The sequence below is a fragment of the Rattus rattus genome, chromosome 2 (assembly GCF_011064425.1).
Source record: "Rattus rattus isolate New Zealand chromosome 2, Rrattus_CSIRO_v1, whole genome shotgun sequence".
Classification (NCBI taxonomy): domain Eukaryota; kingdom Metazoa; phylum Chordata; class Mammalia; order Rodentia; family Muridae; genus Rattus; species Rattus rattus.
The window spans coordinates 128,312,095-128,337,111 of NC_046155.1; the positions used below are offsets into that span (position 1 = coordinate 128,312,095).

At 40.0% G+C, this 25,017-nt stretch overlaps 1 protein-coding gene across 1 annotated transcript in view; it reads left to right on the forward strand.

The window, feature by feature from the left end:
- The window catches only part of Mctp2 (multiple C2 and transmembrane domain containing 2), a 227,462-nt gene that overhangs the window by 173,129 nt on the left and 29,316 nt on the right, over positions 1-25,017 (forward strand). The window contains 2 exon segments of the mRNA XM_032893415.1: positions 2,928-3,050; positions 6,192-6,233. Coding sequence (XP_032749306.1) covers positions 2,928-3,050; positions 6,192-6,233 — 165 coding nt within the window.

The window sequence follows — 25,017 nt, forward strand, 5'->3', positions numbered from 1 at the left end:
CTATCCATTACTGATTTAATAAATAACACTCATAAAAGAAACCTTATTAGAATGGATGGAAATCTTATTTTTTAAAAATGTCTCATTAGATTTGAAGTGCATACAAAGAAGTACTTTTAAAACATTTGATATCAACAGTAATAAAGTAAATATCTGAATGAATTTTCTCATATTAAAAGTGAATGTATTTCTCTATATTCTTACTATGATATGATGTATACAGTGGAAACTAAAAGTCACCATCATGCTTAATGATAGAAAACTAGAAAACCAGAACAAGTTTCATTAAAATTTGCAATTAGACAATAATATCTCTCCCAATATCTTTTTGCACAGTTTTGTAGGAGCAATAAAATTAAACAAGAAAAGCTAAGTTACAAACACAAAGAAACAGAAGAGATTTCTTATACATAGTTCAGGTGAATACACTTTAGAACCTCAGAAAAAAATAAATAAAATATTATTTTTAAGCAGCAACAAAAAATCAACAAGTTTTCTAATGATTAAAATTAGTAAATTCTGGGGTGAGGTGGGGGTGGGTGGCTGTGTGACAGGGTTGGGTGGGAGAGTACCCTCTAGAGGCAAAAAGGGGTTAGGGTGGGGTGAGAACTCTTGGAAGGGAGTACTGGGAAGAGGGGTGACAATTGGAATGTAAATAAATATAACAATTAAAAAAGTTAAAAAAAATAGAAAAAATAATATATTCAACTTAGAGTTTTTCTTGCAAATTATAATGAGATTTTTAAAAGGTTTTATGGTTAAATTATTTAGTATGCACAGCAAACAAAAATAAAAGAATCGAGCAATATATAATAGTTATATGTCTTTAAATTTTAGTAACGAAAAGGTCTTCAGCTCTAAAACATTACTACTTTTGCATAGGAAGTTTTTATACTTATGACAAAATATTCTACTTTGAGTTTTTCCACACACTGGAAGCTAATACCAACTCATAGAATATGTGTCAAAGTGTGTTTCAAGTATTACAACAGTTGCCCTCCAAATGCAGTCCTGCCTAGGTTCTTGTGTTTTGTGTCCTTGGAGGTAGCACCACTGTTTCTTGTGTGTGTATGTGTCCGATGCAGTGCTGTAGCCTAGGGCCTTGATTTCTCACTTGCCTTTCCACAGCATGTCTCAAGGTTAAGAGGGATTGATTGGTCCATGTGCATGTGTATCTTATATAACCTCTATATTACCTGATTATTTCTAAGAGCCCTCCAACTTCACAACTTTTCTCAATGTATGATTTTTTTTTACCTTTTTTTTTTTACACTCCAGATTTTATTCCCCTCCCAGTCCACCCTCTGACTGTATCTTCTCCCTCTACCCTGTCTCCAAGAGGATGTCTCCACTGTCCCACCAGACCTCTAAAGTCCCTAAGGTCTCCAGTCTCTTGAGGGTTAGGTGCATCTTCTCTGACTGAACCCAAATCTGGCAGTCCTCTGTTGTATGTGTGTCGGGGGCCTCATATCACCTGGTGTATGCTGCCTGGTTGGTGTTTCAGTGTCTGAGAGATCTTGGAGGTCCTGGTTAATTGAGACTGCTGGTCCTCCTACAGGGTTGCCCTCCTCCTTACCTTCTTCCAGCTTTTCCCTAATTCAACCACCAGTGTCAGCAGCTTCTGTCCATTGCTTGGGTGCACCTGACTCTTTCAGATGCTTGCTGGGTCTTTCAGAGGGCAGATTCCTGCAAGCTTACATGTATTGTAAATACCTGGACTCTCAAATCTTGTTAGCCGCTCTCCATAGTTCTAACTGTCTTTACTCGTGGCAGGAATTGGCCATAACTGAGTTCTGTTTATGCTGCACTTCGGAGTGTGGGTCCATGCACTGGAGTGTAGTCAACCTACCAGGAACCAGAGTCCATATCCTTAAAGAAAACTGAGTCTCCTTCCCTCAGAGGCCACTGATTCTCCTTCACTAGGGACTGCTTCACCAGTGTGGCAATCCTGCCATAGCCAGAAAATACTGTTTTGCTCCAGTTCTCTCTGACCTCTGGCTCCTATAGTCTTTCCACCTTTTCTGCAATGGTCCCTGAGCTTTGGGGAAAGAGATGGTGATGTAGATGTACTATTGTGTCTGAGTACTCCCATGACCCCTATTCTCCGCCATTGTTAGTTTCTGCATTAACCAATGTCGCCTGATCAAAGAAACATCACTGATGAGGTCTGAGAGCTCCACTAATCTATGGCCAAGGTCTGAATTGAGGGGGAAGTTTGAGAGTTGTGCATTTAGTAGAATATAGCAATAGGCTTATCCCTGAAGCACGTGGTCTCTCCAAGAATGGATGCTTGCCTAGATTTATACCACTAAATAAGCATTTCCTGCTGTGGAGGGGATTTTTAAATCCACCTGGAAGGAGGTTGGTTACTCCTTTAATATTTGAGCCACTATGGTATAACACTTGGCGTACTGTTTGTTGCCTGAGTTAAAAACACCAGCCACATGAAAGAAAACAAGCAACTTTTGACTTTCTGGGTCTGCCTTGGTTACTTCATGCCTTTTCCGTTTCTATTCCTTTCCCTGTGCGTTTCACCTTTCTTTAGAGCTGACTAGAATTCCACTCTGTATAGGCAGGGTGTTTTTATTATTTTTCCATCAGTTGAGGGACATCTAGGTTACTTTCATGTCCTAGCTATAGTGAATAGAGCAGCTATGAACACAGTTGAGCATGTGTCTCTGTAATTGGAAATGTAGTCATTTGGGTATATGCCAGTAACGATATAGTTTGGTAGTATAGTTGGTGTATTTTGAGGTTTTCTTAGGAACTGCCACACTGTTGTCCGTGGTAGCTATACCTATTTGTGCCTTCACCCCTTTTGAGTTATCCCTAAATTTACTCTTTTTATGCCAATGAATTAGCAATGTAAACTTCCCATCTTCTCTTTTAGCCAATAGTCATGGAGTCTTTATTTGTCTTCCTGGTAGGTGTTTTTGGTCACCGTCTGGAATTTTGAACTCTACATGATCCCTCTGGCAATGTTGCTACTCTTTCTGTACAACTTCCTCAGACCCATGAAAGGGAAAGCCAGCAGCACCCAGGACAGCCAGGTAAGCAAAGGTCCACAGAGTTCCTCCAATGTCCTGGTGAGGACTAGAAGAGTAGCAGTGTGTTAGTACCATGACTAAATAAACCTTGCTCAAGCCCACCCTTGGAATCATGAAGCATGAGATACAAATCAGAGTTTGCAGAGCATGTGTTTTATTGCACATTCTGGAGCTTCCTTTTTATGATATCTTATATTCCCACATTTTAGTTCATGTTCTCCGTAAGCTAGGAACCCTCTGGATATTGACCCCTCTGGGTATTTCCTCCCTAGAAATCTGTGTACCTGTCTGGTTTCTGATAGGCTTCCTGGAAATTACCCTAAACCCTAGAGGAAAATCTTTGAGGTTTCCTTGGGCCCATCTAACATACTGTAAAAGTCTCTAGAAAACTGGGTTAAGCTATTCTTCACCTTAAGGCTGGGGATTACCAACTTTCAGGATGCTCAGGAAGTGGGTGAGAATAGCCCCACCCTCTATTCCTACAGCCCATGATGTTTCCTAGTAGCCATTAACGTTCCTTTATGTGAAAAGATACATGTCCCTTCTGAAGGAAATCCCTCAGTGTCTATTTCTCTAACCCTCCTGACCCCCTTCATCCATCCCAGCTCAGGGTGTATTTTTCTTTTAAGTGAACAGGCTTAAGTTTGGTAAGTTGCTTTTGGATTCCACTTTCCCATTTCTGATTGAAGAAACAGATGGCTCAGTGGTTAAGAGCACTGACTGCTCTTCCAGAGGTCCTGAGTTCAAATCCCAGCAACCACATGGTGGCTCACAACCATCTGTAATAGGATCTGATGCCCTCTTCTGGTGTGTCTGAAGACAGCTACAGTGTACTTATACATAATAAAATCAAAGTTCTAAAATTTCTGGGCCTGCTAAATTTCTTTCTGAAACCATCATATACACATGAGTTTTTCCTTAATTCAAATGCAAGCTATTTGTCATGTATGTTTTCATATTATCATATTTTAAATCAAGGTTAAAAGAATAGGTGTTTAGGGACATTTCTGGCTTCATTTAGGATGGAGGAAAGGAAGAAAAATTGAGCATAAGGTAGACCCTGAAGAAATTCCAAAGTTCTCTTGTACTTGATTTTGATTACTTAATGGCGTACTCGTGGACACATATCAATGAGATAGGAGAACTGACTAAGCGAAAATAGATTTAGAGTTTGTGTGCATTTATGGACTAGATTTTATATGAATATAAATTCTAGTAAGGACAAATCTGTAATAGTAAATATTGTCAGCCCACATTGGTACAATGTTTAGCCAGATTTTGTTTTGCTCCCTTGTGTATGAGGTTTTTTTGTATGGATTGGTGTGTATACATATATGAGTACAGATGTTCATAAATACCTTTCGATTTAAGAAGCATATTCAAATCCACTGCTTAACTTAGTTAAGACAAATGAGGCAAGAACTTCAATTTTCATTTTGTCGAGGGTAGTGTAGTGAAGGCTTAGAGCCACAGAGTGATGGCCCAAAGTCAGAGGGACAAACTGTAGAGATGGTGTCTCAAGATGATGATGTCTAACTTTCCCAGATGTAATATGTTTAACCCTCACTTCACCGCACACCACCAACCTTTCTTCACTGCGTTCCTATCTATCTATTGGCTTTTATGAGGCATGAATGTTGCTAATGGCGGGTAAGCTAATCTCCTGTACAGTCAGTGAGTGCCTTACAGACTGACAGCTGAAGTTAGTGAGGCTCATCAGAGGTAAGGGAACTCCAGCCTGAGAGAAGTTATTTCATGACTGCTCAGAGGTTTAGTGGAATAGAGTAGAGTACTCTGGTCACTTCTTTTAACAGTTATAAAGCAGAGAATTGCTTAAAACTGTTAGAACTATAGTAAATAGGAAGTCTGATCTTCACAAGATTAAGCAGAAAAGTAAGTCTTCAAGTTGAAGCAATCTCTGGTTTTTTGGGTTTTTTTTTGTTGTTGTTTTTTGTTTTTTGTTTTTGTGGTGGTGGTGGTGCTAGTGGTACTGGGGTATGGTTTATTTGTTGTTGTTGTTTTTGTTTGTTTGTTTGTTTTGCAAATGGTTTCACTTTATATCCCTGAGTATCTTGGTGCTGGCTGCGCAGAGTCCACTCTTAAATTCACAGAGATCCCTACCTCTGTCTCCGCAGTACTGAGAGTAAAGGCATCGGCCTTATAGTAACCATTGTTCATTTTTAGACATTGCAGTTGCATGATGTAAAGTATTTCTACCATGCAGAAAGGACATCTAAACTGCTCTAAATTAACCCAGGAGCAACACGCCTACAGTCCAGCCCCTGCTCTAAAGTCTCACTCCTGTTAGTGAATAGCACAATCTAAGAGTCTTTGGTTTGCTTTCCTTCTCTGTTCCTGCAACCCCAAGGAGAAAAATGTAGAGTTTTTTTTTTTTTTGAAGCAGCAGCAATTTTTATTGGGGGACCCAAATTGAAAATTAGTTTAAAATATAATTTAAACACACACATACTTATATACATACATACATATATATATATATATATATAAGTATGGTATACATATATATATATATGTATGTATTGCACCATGTATATATATGGTGCAATTGGTGTCTCCTCTCAGCCACCAGGAGCATCTCGCCCAATGAGTAAATCTCTTGTAACAACCATTTTAAAAAGACATGTAAATAAACACTCAGATTTATACACTTTGTGTTTTTTCATAGTTATGTACAGAGCCCCAAGTCTGGGCCATTCTTAAGGGGGATTATATTTAGATAAATACATTTTCTATTGTAGACTGTTTCAGTAATGGCTGAAAGGGAAAAGAATGGTCCTTGTAAGTATTTTCAGATTTAACATAGCAATTGGTTTGTCAGTCAGACAAGAACAAACCTGTTTGCAGGAAGGATAATTTGGCTATTCATTTCGAAGGTGGATACTGTCAAAGGACACTTGCATAATAGATTTTTTTATACCTAATGCTTTCAAGTGGATAGTGGATGATACATATTGTTTATAACCTTGCCACAGTGTCTCTGAACTTTTAAAGTGTGACTTTTTACAAGAGGATATAATGAGTTTCCAGCTCTATAAGAAAACTTTAAAATGCATGTTTTATTTTCATTAGGTAATCCCTGTTGATTGTTAAACTTAATTAACAAATTATGGGGTTTCCTTTCAGGATAGCACAGACATAGAGGAGGAAGAGAAAGAGGAAGAGAAGGTAAGTGGTGTATTAATGTCAGATCCTTAATAAGAACTAATGTTGGCCACGCTGTGTTTTTGCAGGTTGTGTCTCTTTTGACTTTTTGACCTTATGTAATATTATAGAAATATTATGATTTAAAAAGAATCAACCTCTTGATTATTTAAAATAAGATTAATAATATCTACCTCTTCTCTGATGTATAGGATAGTAGTAGTAACTACCTCACTGTGTAAATATCTCACTGTGGTTATTTTCAATGAGAATGAAGATATGTGTCGTTGTTCTGGTGGGTATGGAGGTATTTAGTCTTTTCTAAGTCTGTTACAAAAGGAGAATCAAAGAGGGTAAAACAGAAGCAAATCCCTGAACTTTTCTAAGAGCCAGGACACAAACCAAGATGCTCCTTTTCCTGTCGCTGAAAAGAAAAGTCAAGAGCAAATCATGGGAAATGGCTGCTCCTTTAGGTTCACATCCCCTCCGTGGGGTGGTCACCCACTTTGGAGCCTGTCACTTCCCCAGCTGTTGCTGGCAGCGTTCTCTGCTATATGTCTGTGTACATCTGTCCTTTTTGTTCTCCTGGGACAATCTCTCAAATCTGCTGCTTCTGTTGTCATTACACTTCCAGGCAAACCTTCTGGAACAAAATGGAAAAAAAAAAAAAAAAAGTGAAGTACCGAATGAGAGGTTTTGAGCTTGATGGACTTCCAGTCCCTTAAAACATGGGTGTGTGGGGGGCCATGGTGGTGGAATGGAGGAGGCTTGTGGGAGAAGAGAGGGCAGAAAGGAAGAACTGCAGAGCAAGTGTGCAATAGGAATGCCTGTGGAACAGACATTAATACAGAGGTTGGTTCTGTGACACCAGAGCCTTGCAGTTAATTGAGGGGAGCAGATGGTTTTGCCCATTTGAAGCAAATGAGTGTGTTACAGAGTGAATCTTCTCTGTTGTCTGAAGGTGATCATTACTAAAGACAAAATAGAATAAAGCACAATATAGTTTTCAAAAAATGGCCTCTTTCTATAATATAAGTGATAGCTAATATAAGCATCTTTTTACATAATTATTGATTAACTGAATTGAGTGGTTTCTGAATGATCAAACCATTGAACGTTAGGTGAAGACCAAGCTCAGCACACGGAGGGCTGTTTGGCTAGAAACTCTCAAGTGGTTATTTTAAACCTGTCTGAGGTCACTTGCTAGGTTCCCCCCTTGTACTTCTGACAATGAGCTGTATGTTGGGGTTCCCATAACCTATCCCTGGAGTTTAACAAATTTCTAGAACTGCTCACAAAACTAAGGTGAATGCTTGCTTCCCTTTATTGGCTCTTGATAAATGATTCAACTTGGGAGCAATCAAATAGAAGACAAGGAGGACAAGTATGGGACAGGGTAGGAGCTTCCACACTTCTCTAGGCCCAGGAGATCCTTACATTTGTATGCATAGAAACCTTCTGACATTGGTTGGTGCTTCTAGTAGTGTGTGTATAGATGTTTCTCTATCAATACAAGATTGACTAGGTAAGTCAGTGACTGTTGGTGATAGAGGATTCTGTCTCTATGGTTGGAGAGTCAGGACTTGAGAGTGGCTACTGGCAGATTTCAGTCCTACCATCAGATGCCTGGTTTCTGGGGTGTGACGCTCCCCCAATCAGGGGATTTTTCTGAAGACCCCACCCAAACTTAAACTTGGGTGTGGAGGAAAGGGCCTTGTTGTGTGTAGCAAAAGGTTCCCCTCCTACCTCTCTAGACCTGGACCTGTTTCAGAAACTAAAGACAGATCCCAAATATAACAGAAAACACTCTTGACTTTCTTATCGCTTAACAAAGCTCAAGAACTTTAAGAATTCTGGCCAACAGCCAGGACCCAAGGCAAAATATGTATTTCTTATTATATCACAATATCACACTAGGCAAAATTTAAAGTTTTTTTTTAAAAAGAGCTTAAAAGTGAGGCAGATTTTGTTTTATCTAAATCTGTTAAATATGCCACCCATGAAATAGGACCACATTTACCCCCCAGGGACACTTGTGATAGAATAGTTTTAGCATATCACATTTTAAAAAGCTTCCAACAGGAGGGAATGAACCAGTTTGTGGTGGCTTGTAAGTGCAATCCCGGGGGGGTTGTGAGGCTGAGGCAGGAGGATTGCTGTGAGTTTGAGAACAGGCTGAGGTAGAGAGTGAAATACTCTATCAAACATTCACACAGAAAACAAAGTATTTTGTGAACTCTCACTGGGCAGATAAAAAAAATGGCTTCTCACCCATGATAGGGCACCAAGGAGTGGCTGAGGGTGGGGGATAAAGCACAGCTCACCATGATCAAATCTGTGACCCAAATCGGTTTATGGGGATTATTGTAGAACCTGGGTGAGGAGCTACTTGTGGGAGCGTGGGTTAGCCAAAATCAGCTGCACTACTGAAAACGTTTTCTCACACATAAAGGACAACTTCCCCAAAGCTGCACAGGCAAACAACTCCCTACACCCACCTCAAGGCTAACCTTTCACAACCTGTATGCTCTAACACCTCCAGAGGATATGGAGGCTGTGTGAACCTAGACCAGAATCACACACAGCTGACTAGGAGGCATGGGAAGGAATGGCTCGAACTTCAAGTGAGGGTCCAGTGACTTCCTTGTGTCAGCGAATGTCAGCAGTTAACAGGCCTGGTCTTAAGTGTCTCTTGCAAGTAGCCAGAGCTACACTATAAGGATAACAGCTCTCATGTGTTCTCCAACAGGCTATTAGGCAATAAAGTACAATCCAGAGTCAATCCCAGAGCATGATCTCTCAAGAGTCATTCTGGAGACGGAGCCATATATACTGCATTTCAACTAGTTCTGGGCAAGGAAGACTGCGGAAAGCATCTAAAAGTGGCTTGCACAGAAATGGTGCAGGACTTAGTGTGGAACTCCAGACAAAAGTGTTTTCAACCTGTCCTGTGGAGAGAGGGTTGGCAATGGGGCTGCCCTCACCTACTTTAGTGTACATTCAGTTCTGAGACTTTTCTATGAAGGCGTTTCAGTATATTGTTTTCATAGTTTGGTTATTACCATTGTATTTTGTTTCCTTGGTTTTGTATTTTAAAATAACTTTTTAAAGAAAAATCCAAAATGAGAAAAAGAAAGCTATCTTTGTTCTTTCTGATAAACACACCTTTCTGTTGCTAGGGAGCCTGGCATACTTTTAGTCTCTGCCTATATCGTGTCACTCTTGCTTCTTGCCTTAGGGTTTCTATGGCTACCATAAAACACCATGATGAAAAGCAACTTGGGGAAGAAAGGGTTTGGTTTATTTCAGCTCTCTCTCTCACAACATGGTACATCACTCAGAAACATCAGGGCATGAACCAAGTAGGGCAGGATCATGGAGGAGGGGCCTGATAAAGAGGCCATGGGGGGATGTTGCTTTACTGGTTTATTCCTCATAGCTTGCTCATCCTATAGTGTTATAGCACCTAAGACTACTAGCCCAGGGATAGAATCACACTTGGTGAAACGGGCCCTCCCATATCCATTATCAAGCAAGAAAATGTCCCATAATCTTGTTCACAGGCTAGTGTGTTCAGAACATTTTCTTAACTGAAGTTCCCTTTTCCTAAATGAGTCTTGCTTGTGTCAAGTTGTCATAAAACTAGCCAGAACTCTTCTCTTGGGAATTTTCTAAACTAAAACTAGGTTTGTTAAACTTTGTGTTCAGCACTAAGACTTCTCGAGGGCATAGCCCATGTGTGTATCAATGCATCATTTTCTCTCTCTGAACAGGACCCCAGCACCATAATGTGTTTGTCTGAGATCTGGCCAGGCAATGACAGGGTGACTCCTTACCACAGGGGATTGTTGAATGATCCTCTTCACAGAGTCCCCTGGTTTCTGCTGTGTGTTAGACATGACAGAGCATGCTTCTGGGATCTGTAAAACACCCGAGCCAAGAGGAGCCATTTACAAATGATAAATATAGAGCTAGTCCCTTCAAAAGGAGAAGGGGGGAAGCTACTCCATGCCACCCATCGATCCTGAGAGTGCCACACCTTCCTCTCCAGTTCCCCTGCCCAGCAAAAGCCATCACAGATGATTGAGGATGAAAGGCTGCTCGGCCCAGCTTCTCAGGGGAAGAATGTACTCCCATCCTCTGCCTTTCTCTGACTCATAGACCAGGACGTGCATGGTCTGGGATGTGTCATACTTTTATTGTCTGAGGTAGAGATGATTCTAAAATGACATCACTGTCACCTCTGGCCCCTTCTCATTCTTAGCAGCACACTGTAGTTATCTATGTTAGAAACCAGATTGGATGTCACAATTCTGCCTGCTTTTCTTTTGTGATACACATATGTCTTGCAGGTAACTATATTTTTTTGGCTCTTAAGAAACAAAGTATACAGAGTAAACTGCGAAGAAAGAAAAATCCTTCTTTCTTATACAAGACGGGGCATGGAAGGAATTGCTCGTTGCAACTATAGTTTTCTAGGGACCCCAGAACAAACAGATAATGGCTGAGTTCAGCCGACAACAATCAGTTAGCATTTTCTATTTTTATTAAATTTCCTATGTGGAATCCTGCATGTGGACCTTATTTGTACGGATGGACTACAATGAAAATTGCATTAATTTTCTACAGTAAAGGTCAGTAATTGAAGCATGAACCAAGAAATGATTGTGTAAAATGCTGTAACCCATATTTATGAAAGGTCACATTAGACAATAATATCTTGTTTTCATTGTTAAAAGTATAAATACTTTTCCAGAGAGTTTTTTTTCTTTTTCCAGTCCAATGGTTACTTACATAGAATATTCCAGTATGTAATAAAATTAAAAAAAATTTGCTTCTTGCTACCAGGAAAAAAGCCTGCTCTGATATTCACAGTATAGGTTAGTTTTTGTATAACTAGATGTCAGGAGAGTTGAATGGCTGCTTCTTTCAGGGTCATTGATGGTGGCATGGATACCTGTCAGTGTTAATGAGAAAAGAAATCCATCCATTTATATCATTTATGAATAAAAACCAGAAAAGGGATATGTTTGAACAAGAAATGTCTAAGTATTCATTGAGGAAGATTATGTAATAAGCGAAGATGAACAGGCATGACATGGACAGTTCCTGCTTAGCAAACAGCCTTCTGAGACTTCAGAGGTGTCCGTGGTTAAGAGCACTCACTGCTCTTGTGGGGAACATAGGTTCTGTTGCCTGCACCCACATCAGGTGGCCAACAACCATATATAAATCTCATTCCAGGGGGAATCTATTACCCTCTCTCCTGGTCTCTGTATGCAGCTGCATGTAGGTGACGTACAGACATACACTCAGACACATACATACACATTAGAAAATAACTCTTTAAGTAATTCGTATGTCATCACTGTCATCATTTCAACCGACGTTTCGTCCTCACCTGCATGCACGCCGTGTATTTGGGAGGTTTTTTTTTAGAGTTAACCTGCAATGTCCATTTGATGTGGGGCCCAGAGCTACCAGGGTTAATCCTGTTGTCTGTTCCCTTAAACTAAAGAGTATTATTGACCACGGATTGTCTGTTTGTCAATTTATCAGAGAAAGGAGTTTTGTTCATTTTTTTTTGTGCACGTGTCTTCTTAAGAAAGTAAAAATAACAACAGCAGCAAGCACACAAACACACAGGGAGATGCATGCACACAAACACACAGAGATGCATGCACACAAACACACAGAAATGCATGCACACAAACACACAGGGAGATGCATGCACACAAACACACAGAGAGATGCATGCACACAAACATACAGAGAGATGCATGCACACAAACACACAGAGAGATGCATGCACACAAACACACAGAGATGCATGCACACAAACACACAGAGATGCATGCACACAAACACATAGAGAGATGCATGCACACAAACACACAGAGATGCATGCACACAAACACACAGAGATGCATGCACACAAACACACAGAGATGCATGCACACAAACACACAGAGATGCATGCACACACACAGGAGATGCATGCACACAAACACACAGAGATGCATGCACACAGACACACAGAGATGCATGCACACAAACACACAGAGACATGCATGCACACAAACACACAGATGCATGCACACAAACACACAGAGACATGCATGCACACAAACACACAGAGATGCATGCACACACACAGGGAGATGCATGCACACAAACACACAGAGATGCATGCACACAGACACACACAGATGCATGCACACAAACACACAGAGATGCATGCACACAAACACACAGATGCATGCACACAAACACACAGATGCATGCACACAAACACACACAAACACACAGAGACATGCATGCACACAAACACACAGAGACATGCATGCACACAAACACACAGAGGCATGCATGCACACAAACACACAGAGGCATGCATGCACACAAACACACAGAGACATGCATGCACACAAACACACAGAGACATGCATGCACACAAACATACATATGCACACAGAGGCACACATAAACAAAAACATACATACAGACAAATACATGCACACACAGACAGACAAAAACATACCAACACAGATACATAGGCAGACAGAAACAGAGACAGACAGAAAGACAGATACACACTGTGTAGATCAATCAGTGATTTTTGATAATTCTAGAAGACAGTACCAGTAATAATGACAAAGTATGGTATTATTAAGAAAAGAAAAATTCCAGGAAGCTTCTTTGAATGGTTAACTTTAGGTATGCAATCAAGTGTGCATGTATGTGCACACGGTTTCTGAACAAGCACAAACCTATATGCAGAATGTAGTGCAGAGAACCCAATCATCAAAACTTCCAGGGTACTATAGTAAATGGTCATTCTGATTTAAGCTTTGATAATTTTATTGATGTGTTTTCTTTCTTTTTTTTTTATTGATGTGGTCCTTTTACTGCTAGGTTTCTACCACACTGTATAACTTTCAAGATTTTAGTAGGAGAATGGGTTGCAGTCAATTCTTGATGACCAGTGGATGTATGCTATGAGTCACAAGAAGGCAAACTCCTGAGTTCCTAGACTTCTTTGACATATTTATCTCACGGACATTTCCTTTCTGAAAACCCAGTCTCCATTTCAAAGGGTTGAGACTTGATTTCCTTCAGAAGGAATCCAAAGATGTCCTTAACTTGGTCCTTGGATATTATTCAGGTACCTCGCCTGCCAGGATCCTGAGCAGAGTGTCCCTGGTACTTGAAGATGTTTTAAAACATCCACTGGAATGTGTTGTTCTTGGTATGTGCTTTCAAACAATGTGAAGCAAGACACACCCGCCTGTAAATTCCATGTGTCTTCTATGTCGTTAGGTATTAAGTAGCATTAACTGTTTAAAGGCACAGAGTCCAGAGCTCTGTTTCTTCAGTAGTTAGTACTACATCAAGCTGATTACTTTCCCATGTCTACAGTTATTCCATAAAGCCAAGGGAGAATAGACTGGACACTGTATCCTGGTTATCCATGGACCATTTTTCTTCTAGAAAATTTTGTTCTTTTACAATATCACACCAATAAACTATGCATTAAGGCACTCTCTCCTCCCCTCCTATTTCTCTCCTTCTTCTGACTTTCCTTCTTTTATCCCCTAAAAGTCATTTCTCCGTTCAATAGTTGTGGTTTCATTTACTTTTCTTAATAGTTTGAAGCTGCCTGTATTGCCTTAAATTTGAAACTAACCATCAGGACTTGAAGAGATGATCACCAAGTACTCTTTTTATTTCCTTAATGACAGTAATGGTTACTCTTGTGTTTCCCAATGAAAACGACTGCTTCAATGTGGCCCATCCCACCACATTTTCTCAATTATCCAGAAAGTTTACAAGATACAATTTACATAATTTATAACTTGACAGTTTGTGAAAAAAATGGTGGAACATAGAGTTATCACATTTTTCCAACCCATAAAGTAATGTATGAAGAAATGACTATGGCAGTATTGATTTAAAACAAGATAGTAAGACATTTAAATACTCAAACTCATGGAACCATTAGTGACTTTATAATGTTTAAGCACTGCAGCCTTTCGTGTCCTTTAATTCATTCAGCACTCAAAATGCCCCCATGCTTTAGTTAACATATCTCATTGAAGAGAAATGAACCCTTCTGAGATTTCTCTGCCAGATTCACAGTGGGACTCAAATCCAGATCCTCCAAGCTAAATCTTTTTGTTGTTGTCATTGTTTTGTTTTTATTTTGTTGTTGTTGTTTTAAATATCTCTGTTTTATTATGGAAGTGGTAAAAAAAAACAAAGTCTTACAACAAGAAATTGTTAGGAGAGAGTGGTAAACAGTACAGAAGGAGTTCCTTGTGTCTTCAGTAGCATACATGGTTTTTGTAACCATTTTCTTTTTGAATTTCATGTTGTTTTATTTTATCTTGATAACCATTTCTCCACACAAAATTGGACTCTTTTTTTTAATTTTCTTTTATAGGATATTTTCTTTGTTTACATTTCAAATGTTTTTCCCTTTCCTGGTTTCCCCTCCAGAAACCCCCTATCCTATCCCCCCTTCCTCTGCTTCTATGAGGGTGCACCCCTACCTACCCATCTACTTCCTCCCTCCCGCCTCCCTGCCCTGGCATTCCCCTACATTGGTGCTTCAAGCCTTCATAGGACCAAGGGTCTCTCCTCCCATTGATGCCCAACAAAACCATCCTCTGGTACATATGTGGCTGGAGCCATAGATCCATCCCTGTGTACTCTTGATGGTGGTTTATGCCCTGGGAGTTCTGGTGGTGGGGCGGTCTGGTTGGTTGTTATTATTGTTCTTCCTATGGGGTTGCAAACCCCTTCAACTACTTCAGTCCTTCATCTAACTCCTCCATTGGGGACCCCATTCTCAGTCCAATGGTTGGCTGTGAGTATCCACCTCTGTATTTATCAGGCTCTGGCAGATCCTCTCAGGACACAGCTATATCAGGTTCCTATCAGCATGCACTTCTTGGCATCTGCAACAGTGTCTGGGTTTGGGTCTGTATATGGGATGGATTCTCAGGTGGGGCAGTCTCTGGGTGGCCTTTCCTTCAGTCTCTGCTCCATACTTTCTCTCCATATTTCCTCCTGCGAGTGTTTTGTTCCCCCTTCCAAACTAAATCATCTTGGTAAGATGTATTACATTGTTTGGAAACAAGCGTGTCACTCTTCATTCATTCATTCATTCATTTATTCATTCATTTATTCCATGCTGAAGCAAGAGCAACATTTGTTGATGCCTTTCTTTGTAGCAGGTTCCCTGTGAATATAAAAGTCATGGTCACAGAGGTGCTCCCAAGAAAACTACAGCACTAGACGAATGCCCCTGGTGTCAGGTTGGGAAGTTGTTGAGGCTGTTGGAGGAAATGTTGAGGGGATCAGGACAGTTTATAGGAGCTGATGTTTGTTTGAGTTATTTCAGTGTATGAGAATTACTTTTAGCTTTTGAAATGTATGGATATGTCTGTTATAAGCATCTCATCGTGTTTGCATGAGTATGGAGGTCAGAGGTCAGATGTCTTATCTCCCCATCTCCTACTTTATAAGACAAGGTTTCTTACCGAACCTGAGGTTCATCGTTTCAGCCAAGCGGGCCAGCCAATGAGCTTCAAGAATCTATCTTGCCTCTCTGACCCCACTAACTCCTTCTCAGATGAGTGCTGACATTCCTGACTCTTTATGTTCATTCTGGGACCCAAACCAACATCCTCATGGGAAGAAGACAGGTACTTTAGTGAATCATATCCCAGTCCTACCTTTTACTTCTGTTAATCAGATGAAAATCTTACCCATTAGTCTCTTCCCTTTCCTACCTAGGAGGAAGGTAAAGGATGCACACAACAAAGCCGAAACCAACACTCTTGGTGCACCTACCACCAGTAGCTCCAGGTACAAGAGCCATGAGTTGCCATGGCAGCATCCATTTGCCAGCTGGCCCAGGGAATCAGTCCACCCAGCATTTGAGTCCTAAAGATTAAGGATGGCTGCTTCCTTTCCTTTGTGTGTTTCCAGTATCTTCCTCAGGATGTTAGGGGTTGTGATCTTTCCCTTTTTCATCCTTTCATTTGATACCAGACAAGACTTCTGTTTCAAAGCAAAAGCACATGTTGACAAACAGGAGGGCATAACTCTTCGTCAGGATCAGATGGTTACAGCAGGGTAAAGCTGTTGGGATCAGGTATTGATTCCAAACAGTTTTGTATTCATGTCTCAAAGTGAAAGATCTACTTGAGATAGAAGTACTCTCCAGAAAGAGCACGCATTGCCTTTCCCATTTATTAAAAAAAAAAAAAATAGTCTTTGCAGCTGGAGAGATGGCTCAGTGTTTAAGAGCATCAGTCACTCTTTCAGAGGACTTGCTGGGACCAGTTCCCAGCATTCACATGACAGTTTGCAAAGGCTGTCATGGGACTGCAATGTCAAGGATTCTGATGCCCTCTTTTACTGTTCTACACAGATACACATATAAAATAAGAAATAAATAAACCTGACATTATCTTTGTGCATGCATGGCTATGAGTGGGCCTCTAGATGCATATGCATGCCACAATACATTTATAAACATCAGGGAACAACCTTGGCTGTTGGTTCTTGCCTTCTACTGTGTTTGAGACAGGGTTCATTTTGGTTTTCACAGATATGTACTCTGGGCAAGCTTGCCCATGGGCTTCTAGAGCCCCACCCCCAATTTAATAGTATGCCACATAATATTGACTCTGTGCACCTGAACATGTGTCATGGGCTAAACCCTGAAGTGGGTTCCTAGTTGTTGAAGCTAGGGTTCTTAGGGAATACATTTTAATATCATGTAGCAGAAATACTGGTTAAAACCCCTTCGTTAGCACAGATATTAAGGGTTTTTTTCCATACTACATGCTACTCAATCAATTTCTAATGTTGATCATTCAGGTTTTCAAATTATAAATTCTCTCATATTCAATGAATTAAAACAAACAATGCATTTCCTCTGGCTAAAGCCCCAGTTTTGCATCTTTCATCTGGGTGGCTGACATTACTGGGAGATAATCTTGAGATAAAAATTTTGTCTTGACCCTTTGGGGACTTGTGAGCATTCTTTAACAAACACCACTCAAATTTTAAACATGTCAAAAGTTTTTTTTTTTTTTTCTGTCAGGGTCAATTTTTAGGCATAGCTCCCTGATTTTGCTTAGATAATTAATAGAGAAATGAGTGCTTTTCTAAACCAGAACAAACTGGAAAGATGTAAAGTAACGTACTGATTATATAATTAATTCTCAGTTGTAAATTCATTTGACGGTGTTAATTCTCTCCCAGAGGCTCAAAGCTCCGCCATTGCACCTACAGAGCTGTGTTCACTGGAGACGCGAGGTAGCCAACAAGGCCTTAAGGAAAGCAAGCTCACCTGATGTATTCTCTGTGATTTTTTTCACTTTAATAGAATGAACAGCTATGTTATGCCACAGGCACATTATTGATCCTTAATTCAACTCTCTATAAAACTCAGCCAAAGACTTGACCTTCTAATGCCCTCTAAACAAATGTCCAATTTATAAACCGTGATCTTGCATTCATCTGTACATGATAAACACTTTTTAAAAATTACTTTTATTCTTTTAAAGTCCACCTGTTTCCCCCCTTCTGGCCCCCCTCCCACACACAGTTCATCATCCCATTCCTCTCCCTACCCCATCTCCAAGAGGATGCCCACCCCCGCCCCTGCCAGGCCTCCCCACTCCCTGGGGCATCAAGTCTCTCATGGATTAGGAGCTTCTTTTCCCACTGAGGTCAGACCAGGCAGTGCTCTGCTATATATGTGTCAGGTGCCTCAGACTAGCTCGTGTATGCTGCCTGGTTGGTGCCTCAGTATCTGAGAGATCTCAGGGGTTCAGGTTAGTTGAGACTGCTGGTCTTCCTTATGGGGTCATTATCTTCCTTGGCTTCTACCAGCCGAAAATTAAAACTTGTTATTTTTTTCCCCTGACTGACACTCATTATTATAGCATATGAAACAAATCAAAGCAGGAATGGATAAGCTGGAGCAATGGATAAAAGTGACTGGTTAACTCAAGCATGAGGATCTAAATTCATATCCCCAGCACCCACATCAACAGCAGGAAGACAGAGTGGCCCAGGTATAATACGAGCCCATGCGAGGTAGAAACTGGATCCCCAGAGCAAAGCACCAAGCCCCTCGCTCAACTAAGAAACTCTGCCTAATTCATAAAGGATCAAGACAATGGCATCAACTCCGTATACCCCACGTGTGCACATGTACGGACATTCACACAAACATACATGCCACGTGCACACACGTAACCAAAAGGACCCTTGTGAGATTGGATTCTGGATTTGAAATCTCGTTTCTCCCCTCTGCTATCGATAACAGGTACTCGCACATCCAGTAGACCTCCGGTCATGAGGAGTCCACTTAAGCCTCTATCCTTTTGCGGGTTTATAATCATAAGGAAGACCCCGCTGTGGTTGTGCAGTCAGTTGCAATCATCTTGTTCATTTGTGCAGTCGCAGCAATGGTCATCACTATTTTCCTACCCACAGTTCTCTGTAGGAGTCAGAAGCCTCTATGGCGAGAGGACCAGGGGCGTGCAGCCGCTGTCTTGTCTTTCTGAATGAATCACTCTTCCTCTTCCCAGGCAATGTGGTGTCAGCAGCAGATGCAATGTTGTATCTGCTAAACTGTTATCACCACATCCCCTGGTTCAATCTGAGATGTGTAAATAAAGCCAGCGGGGTGCACATCCAGCTGCTAGACGATCTCTCAGAGCATCAGGGCTACATGAACAGACTTGTCCCAGAAGAGCCTTCCTTAAGAAACCCAAATGCATCCCAGTATTCTTAGTTAGACAAAAGGCTGTTCGGCATCCTTTGTCTTTTTGCCTGCATGAACGGAAGGGGTTCAGGTTAATGATGGTATCAGGTAATTTGCATATGTTATAAAGCTTCTCTCCTGATTTTTAAAACCAATTTTATTCAAACCTAGACATATCTGGGAAAAGGGGATCTGAATTGAGGAAATACCACAATAAGATTGGCCTGTCAGGAAGGTTATGGGCTATTTTTTAAAATGAATGGTTGATATAGGAGGGCCCAGTCCACCATAGTTGGTGCCTGCCCTGGGATGTAGTTATAGAATGTGTAAGAAAACAGACTGACCAAGCCAGTAAGCTGCATTCCTCCGTGGTGTCTGCTCCAGTGCCTGCCTTAAGTTTCTGACCCGGCTTTCCAATATGACAGACTACAAACTTCAGGATATATACCCTTTCTTCCTCAAGTTGCTTTTGGTCATGGTGTTTTATCATAGCAGTAGAAAACCAACTAAGACTTCTCATCTTTGCCTCCCACCCCGACCCAGGTCAAGATTGTGTGAGTTTCAGTTTTCAGAACTGCAGCCAAGACTCAAATGTTAAAAGTCATCATGCTTGCTGCTAAAGAGGATCTCTGACTCCTGAGTGTTCAGGTTCTGGCCCTGATGTGTTCATGCAGAAGCAAAGCTAATAAGACATCATTATGGCAGGCACCACATCCAAGGAAGGGGTTAGTGTTGGTCTTGTAAGGTAGAAGGTCTGTTCCTGAAAGTGATATAGTGAAATGAAGGCTCCCTGAAAGCTTGGGCCATTTTGCAAAGGTTGTTTTCCATTGCTGCTAACTCAGATGCCAGTATCATGCTCTCTGAATCTTTCAGCCATGGGAATTGAAAGCCAAATAACCTGTTTACTTTAGAAACCACTTACCTCGTGCATTCTTCCATAGCGATTCAAGTTAGTTAATGTGCATATGGACCTCATCCATGTTGTTCAGAAATATACATTTGTTTTTATAAAAGTACAAATAATACTAAAGGTTTTCTCAGCCTTGTTACCTGATACTTTTTATTTTTAAAATCATAAAATTGATATGTCTTATTTGAAATAGTTTTATAGTGTAGGAGCAAAATGTTAGCTACTATAAAAATAGAATGTGCAGATATAGTTCATGTGTCTGAGGAGCTGCACTTTACATTTTATCTGAATTTTCATCTGTTGATCTAAAGTAGATGACCTAAAATCACTGATTACACATCAGATTCTTAGATGAAAATAGGAGGAAAATTTTCCTCCAGACATTGCCAAAAAAGCACCAAATAAACCCATTCCTAAGAAAGCAACATAAGAAAATCCCAGGAAAAGTAGGAGGGAGGAATACTTAGCAGGAGCCAGTGTTTCAAAATGGTGCCATTGTAAGGAAATTAGAAGAGAGACACGGAGACACCAAGAAAGCAAATGGAAAATTAAAAAACAAAAGTACATAATGCACTAGGTACCTCCTTTATGAGTGAGACCTTCTTAGTAGTCAAGCCCCAGGTTTAAGTCTATTACTTACTATGTTTGTGAACACCATTTCCTTACTGAGTCTAGTCTCTACCATCTTGGAAAAAGAAGAATTAGTGTTGGTGCCTGTGGGGCTTCCCCTTTGACAGGTTAGTGGCTTAAAGATAACTTCAGAAGTACAGAAAATGAATGTCTTAGGGATTTATTGCTTTGAGGAGGCACCATAACCATAGCAACTCTTATACAGGAAAATAGTTAGTTGGGGTTGGCTTACAGTTTCAGAGGTTTAGTCCATTATTGACATGGTGTGAGGGAGGCATGGCTGCATGTAGGCAGACACGGAACTAGAGGAGCTGAGAGTGCTACATTTAGGACCAGCAGACAGTAGGAAGTAAGTGCCACACTGGGCATGGCTTGGGCTTCTAAAACTTCAAAGCCCTTGTCCTAGTGATATACCTCTTTCCACAAAACCACACCTACTCCAACAATGCCACAGCTTCTAATAATACCATTCCCTATGGACCAATAGGGGTCATTTCCTATCAAGCCACCATAATGAATAAATGTGTAACTGGATGACTAAGGGGTAGAATTATGGCTTGATGTAAAAGGACAGACAGCAGTCAGTATATGTGAGTGCCCAGAAGAGGCTTCTCTAATTCCATAGGATTTAATTTCAACATTTTAGTTTTATACATTTATGATACCTAGAATGTTGGTTGGTATTTTCTATATACCTGTCAGGTTTCCAGGTCAATGCAAACAATCCTTTGACATCCCTGCTCTTTCCCTGTATCCACCAATTTCTCTTAGCTCTGTGGAGTCCCTGCAGCAATTTCGTGGATCCCAAGAGTGCAGTCAGATAGACCCAGCTGGTCTTATCTTCTAGTCTACTTAGTTCTACCATTGAATAGGACAGTGGGAGGGTGGGAAAGATGCCAATCATATATGTAACTATGAAAGTACAAATACCACCTTCATGTAGTATAGAGGCTATTATGCCTTAATCAATATAAAGGGACATTGTCAAAAGAGCACCAAAGCTATTTAAAGAACGAAATATATCCCTATCCTAATCATGAGGATACATCCTCCAGATGGACATATCCCATGCCATATTATAGAAGGTGTAAGAAATACACTTCATTGGGATGAATATACTGGGAAATATTGATCACGTCCTGTACTTGCTGGTTTTGCACATCAACTTGACACAGCTGAAGTTATCAGAGAAAGGAGCCTCAGTTGAGGAAATGGCTCCATGAGAGCCAGCTATAAGGCATTTTCTCAACTGGTGATCAAGTGGAGAGGGCCCAGCCCATTGTGGGTGGTGCCATCCCTGGGCTGCTAGTCTTGGGTTCTATAAGAGAGCAAGCTGAGCAAGTCAAGGGAAGCAAGCCAGTAAGTAACATCCCTCCATGGCCTCTGCATCAACTCCTGCTTCCTGACCTGCTTGAATTCTGGTCCTGACTTCCTTTGGGGATGACCAGCAATGTGGAAAGTGTGAGGTGAATAAACCCTCTTCTCCCCAACTTTCTTCTTGTTCATGATGTTTTGTGCAGGAATAGAAACCTTACTAAGACACTTCCTATACTAATCAATTTCAGAGGAAAATGATATATCATATGTCCCTGTTTTTTTCCAGGAAAATTTAATTGTTAATAGTCTTCATTTTAGAGCTAAATATTATATTTAACATATACATTAAAACAAACTGGAGCAAGTTGCTTAGACTTGAAGCTTTTCCAATGGCCACTTCTATTACCCTTTGAAATCTCTCTGTAGGTAGCCAATGTCTAAAGGACAAACAGTGAGTTAAACCTAGCAGGCAAGCAGAAATTACCCATCCCTGACTCTTTTCAGGGACTAGAACTAGCTCTCCCTAGAGGTAGGCTGTGAACGATCACCAATAAAACAAAGTGCCAGCCTGTTTCTCTCTCAGGAACTTGTGGAAACTTATCTCATTCCTCTGTCACATCATTCACCTGCTATACCAGCCTACTGTGCCATGCCATGGACTGGGCAATAAGATACATGAACCTCCATACTGCTAATTCAGAACAGTTAGTGCAAAGAATAAGAAATATGCAAGTGTATGTTAAATATATTCAAATTTAATCCATGCCACAGATAAGATGATAGAAAACTAGCCTGGATACAAGATTAGGTTTTATTTCTCCTGCTAGATTGAATAATATGTACTTAAAAAAACTTGTATAATGCTCTTCAGTATTTAAATAAGAATGATACATATATAGTTATATATATATATTTTAAATACACATAAACTTATAATTATTTAAATAAAAAGGATACCTATATAATATACCTATATAGGTATTTAATAAATAACAATGCTCTGATATTATTATCCTAGTGGTAGTTGTTGGTGTGCTGGCTATATTTTAGATTGCTTGGTTTTGCAATAGCAAAATACCCAGGGGTAGGATAGGTAGCCCTTCAGTGGGCAAGCCTACATAGTTCATGATTCTGTTAGTAGGAAAGACTGGTACCTTCAGGGAGTCCTATTGCTATATCACATCATGGAAGAGTGAAAATGGACAAGGATATGGAAACTATCATTTATTTTAAATTATGATAAATCTATTTGAACATGAAATATAGTATACCTAGAAATATAAGCTAGCAAACCCATAGTCATTCTGAAAAATTTCTATAAATTAATCAAGTAAGGAAATACCTTATTGGAAGCACTATCTTTAAAAATCTAGAGAAAGTTCATAGCAATGGATATTAAATCTATCCTGTGGATATAAAGTTGAAATTACAGCACAGAATTAATGACTTCTTCCATCTGTCCCATTTATTGTGAGTTTTCAGGGTACCTAAGCCCTTGAGGAGAAAGTCGCTCTTAATTTTGTCTACAGTAGTGTTGATTAAGATGCTGGTTTAATGTCCATTAAATTCAACTCTGAAGATGGTTGAGAACAACTTTATGCATATTAGAAATGAGAGGATGGGTCTGGAGAGATGGCTTAGCAGTTAAGAGCACTGACTACTCTGCCAGAGGTCTTGAGTTCAATTCCCAGCAACCATGTTGTGGTTCACAACCATCTGTAATGAGCATCCGATGCCTTCTGTCTGGTGTGCCCGAAGACAGCGACAGTGTACTCACATACATGAGATAAGAAAGGAAGAAAGGGAGAAAGAAAGACAGAGAAGTGAGAGGATGAAATAAAGGTCCGCTGTGACAGGCTGATAGAAAAGGAAAGGGAAACCACAGATAAAGTATATTTGTTGAGTGCGTCTGAGTGTTTGTACCATGCACAGCCATTCTTTGAATGTCATCTTTAAATATTCATGTAATCAGCATAATGACTTTTTATTTAATGCATATGTACTATATATTTTTGTTCTTAACAATGCATTATAAAATGAAATAATTTTTATAACGTATCTAATAGATTAAAATGAATTAGTTGATAATTCAGAAAGTACAGGATTTTAATTGCTCTGACTTAAAAATATGCAAGTCTGAGTCTCATCTGTGGATACCAAATACTCAAAGCAAAACGTCAAATTCATTTAAATACTGAAAAGATGCTGTCATAATCCTTCATTAATTTGGTATACTAATTAACACTTAAAGTTTTGGTTCTTTTGTAGAGGTAAAAAAAAAATGAAACAATTAGTATAGGAAGTTTCTTAGGAAATTGAGCCACACAGAAACTTGAATCATTTTCTAAAAACTTGTTTTGACTTAAAGTCAATGCTGCTGCAAAGAGGAAGCTCCTTTGCCCTTTGGGTCAAGCTCTCTGGAGCCTTCAAATGCTCCTTTGTAAACACAGGGCTTCTGTGGCAGACAGAGATGGGTTTTGACCATTGTGCCCATTCATAGGCATTGTGGGTTGCTGGGTATGAATGAGGTTGCCTTGGCAGCATGTCTAATTTTTAGCATAAACTGCTTAAAGAATAATAATAAGGGGAAAATAATTTAAAAGTTGAGGATAATGAAACTGTCTTGCAATGTTGCCACTGCAAGAAGGAACACCCTCAATGTTTCCTTTGATACCAAATGATGGGATCGGGACTACTTAAATGAATGAGTGGATTACACATACTGGCCCTATTGGTGCTTTTACCTCTAACCACCACAGGGGGCGCTAGTTTTCCCACTCCATTCATGGCTGTTTTTAAATGAAGCAGAAATAGAACATAAAAATTAGTTATTTGTCTTTCTTTGATTCTTGGTTTGCATATTTTGTTTATTTTTTCTTTCCCCCTTCCTTCTTCCCTTCCTTTCATAGCATGGAGGGTACCCTATGAGTGGTCGCCTACTGAGTGATTCATCATAACTCTAACCCAAGTAACAATCTTTTGTAGCTTGGTTGTAAAGGTGGTTAAGACCCTTACTGTATATAGCAAGCATAGTAGGTGAGGTGGATGCAGAGAGATGAGAGTAGGGAAGAGATTAGCCAAGAAATAGTATAAAATACATTGTAGCTATTTGTGTCATTATTTGCATAATCAATTAATAATGCTATAGCTACTTAACA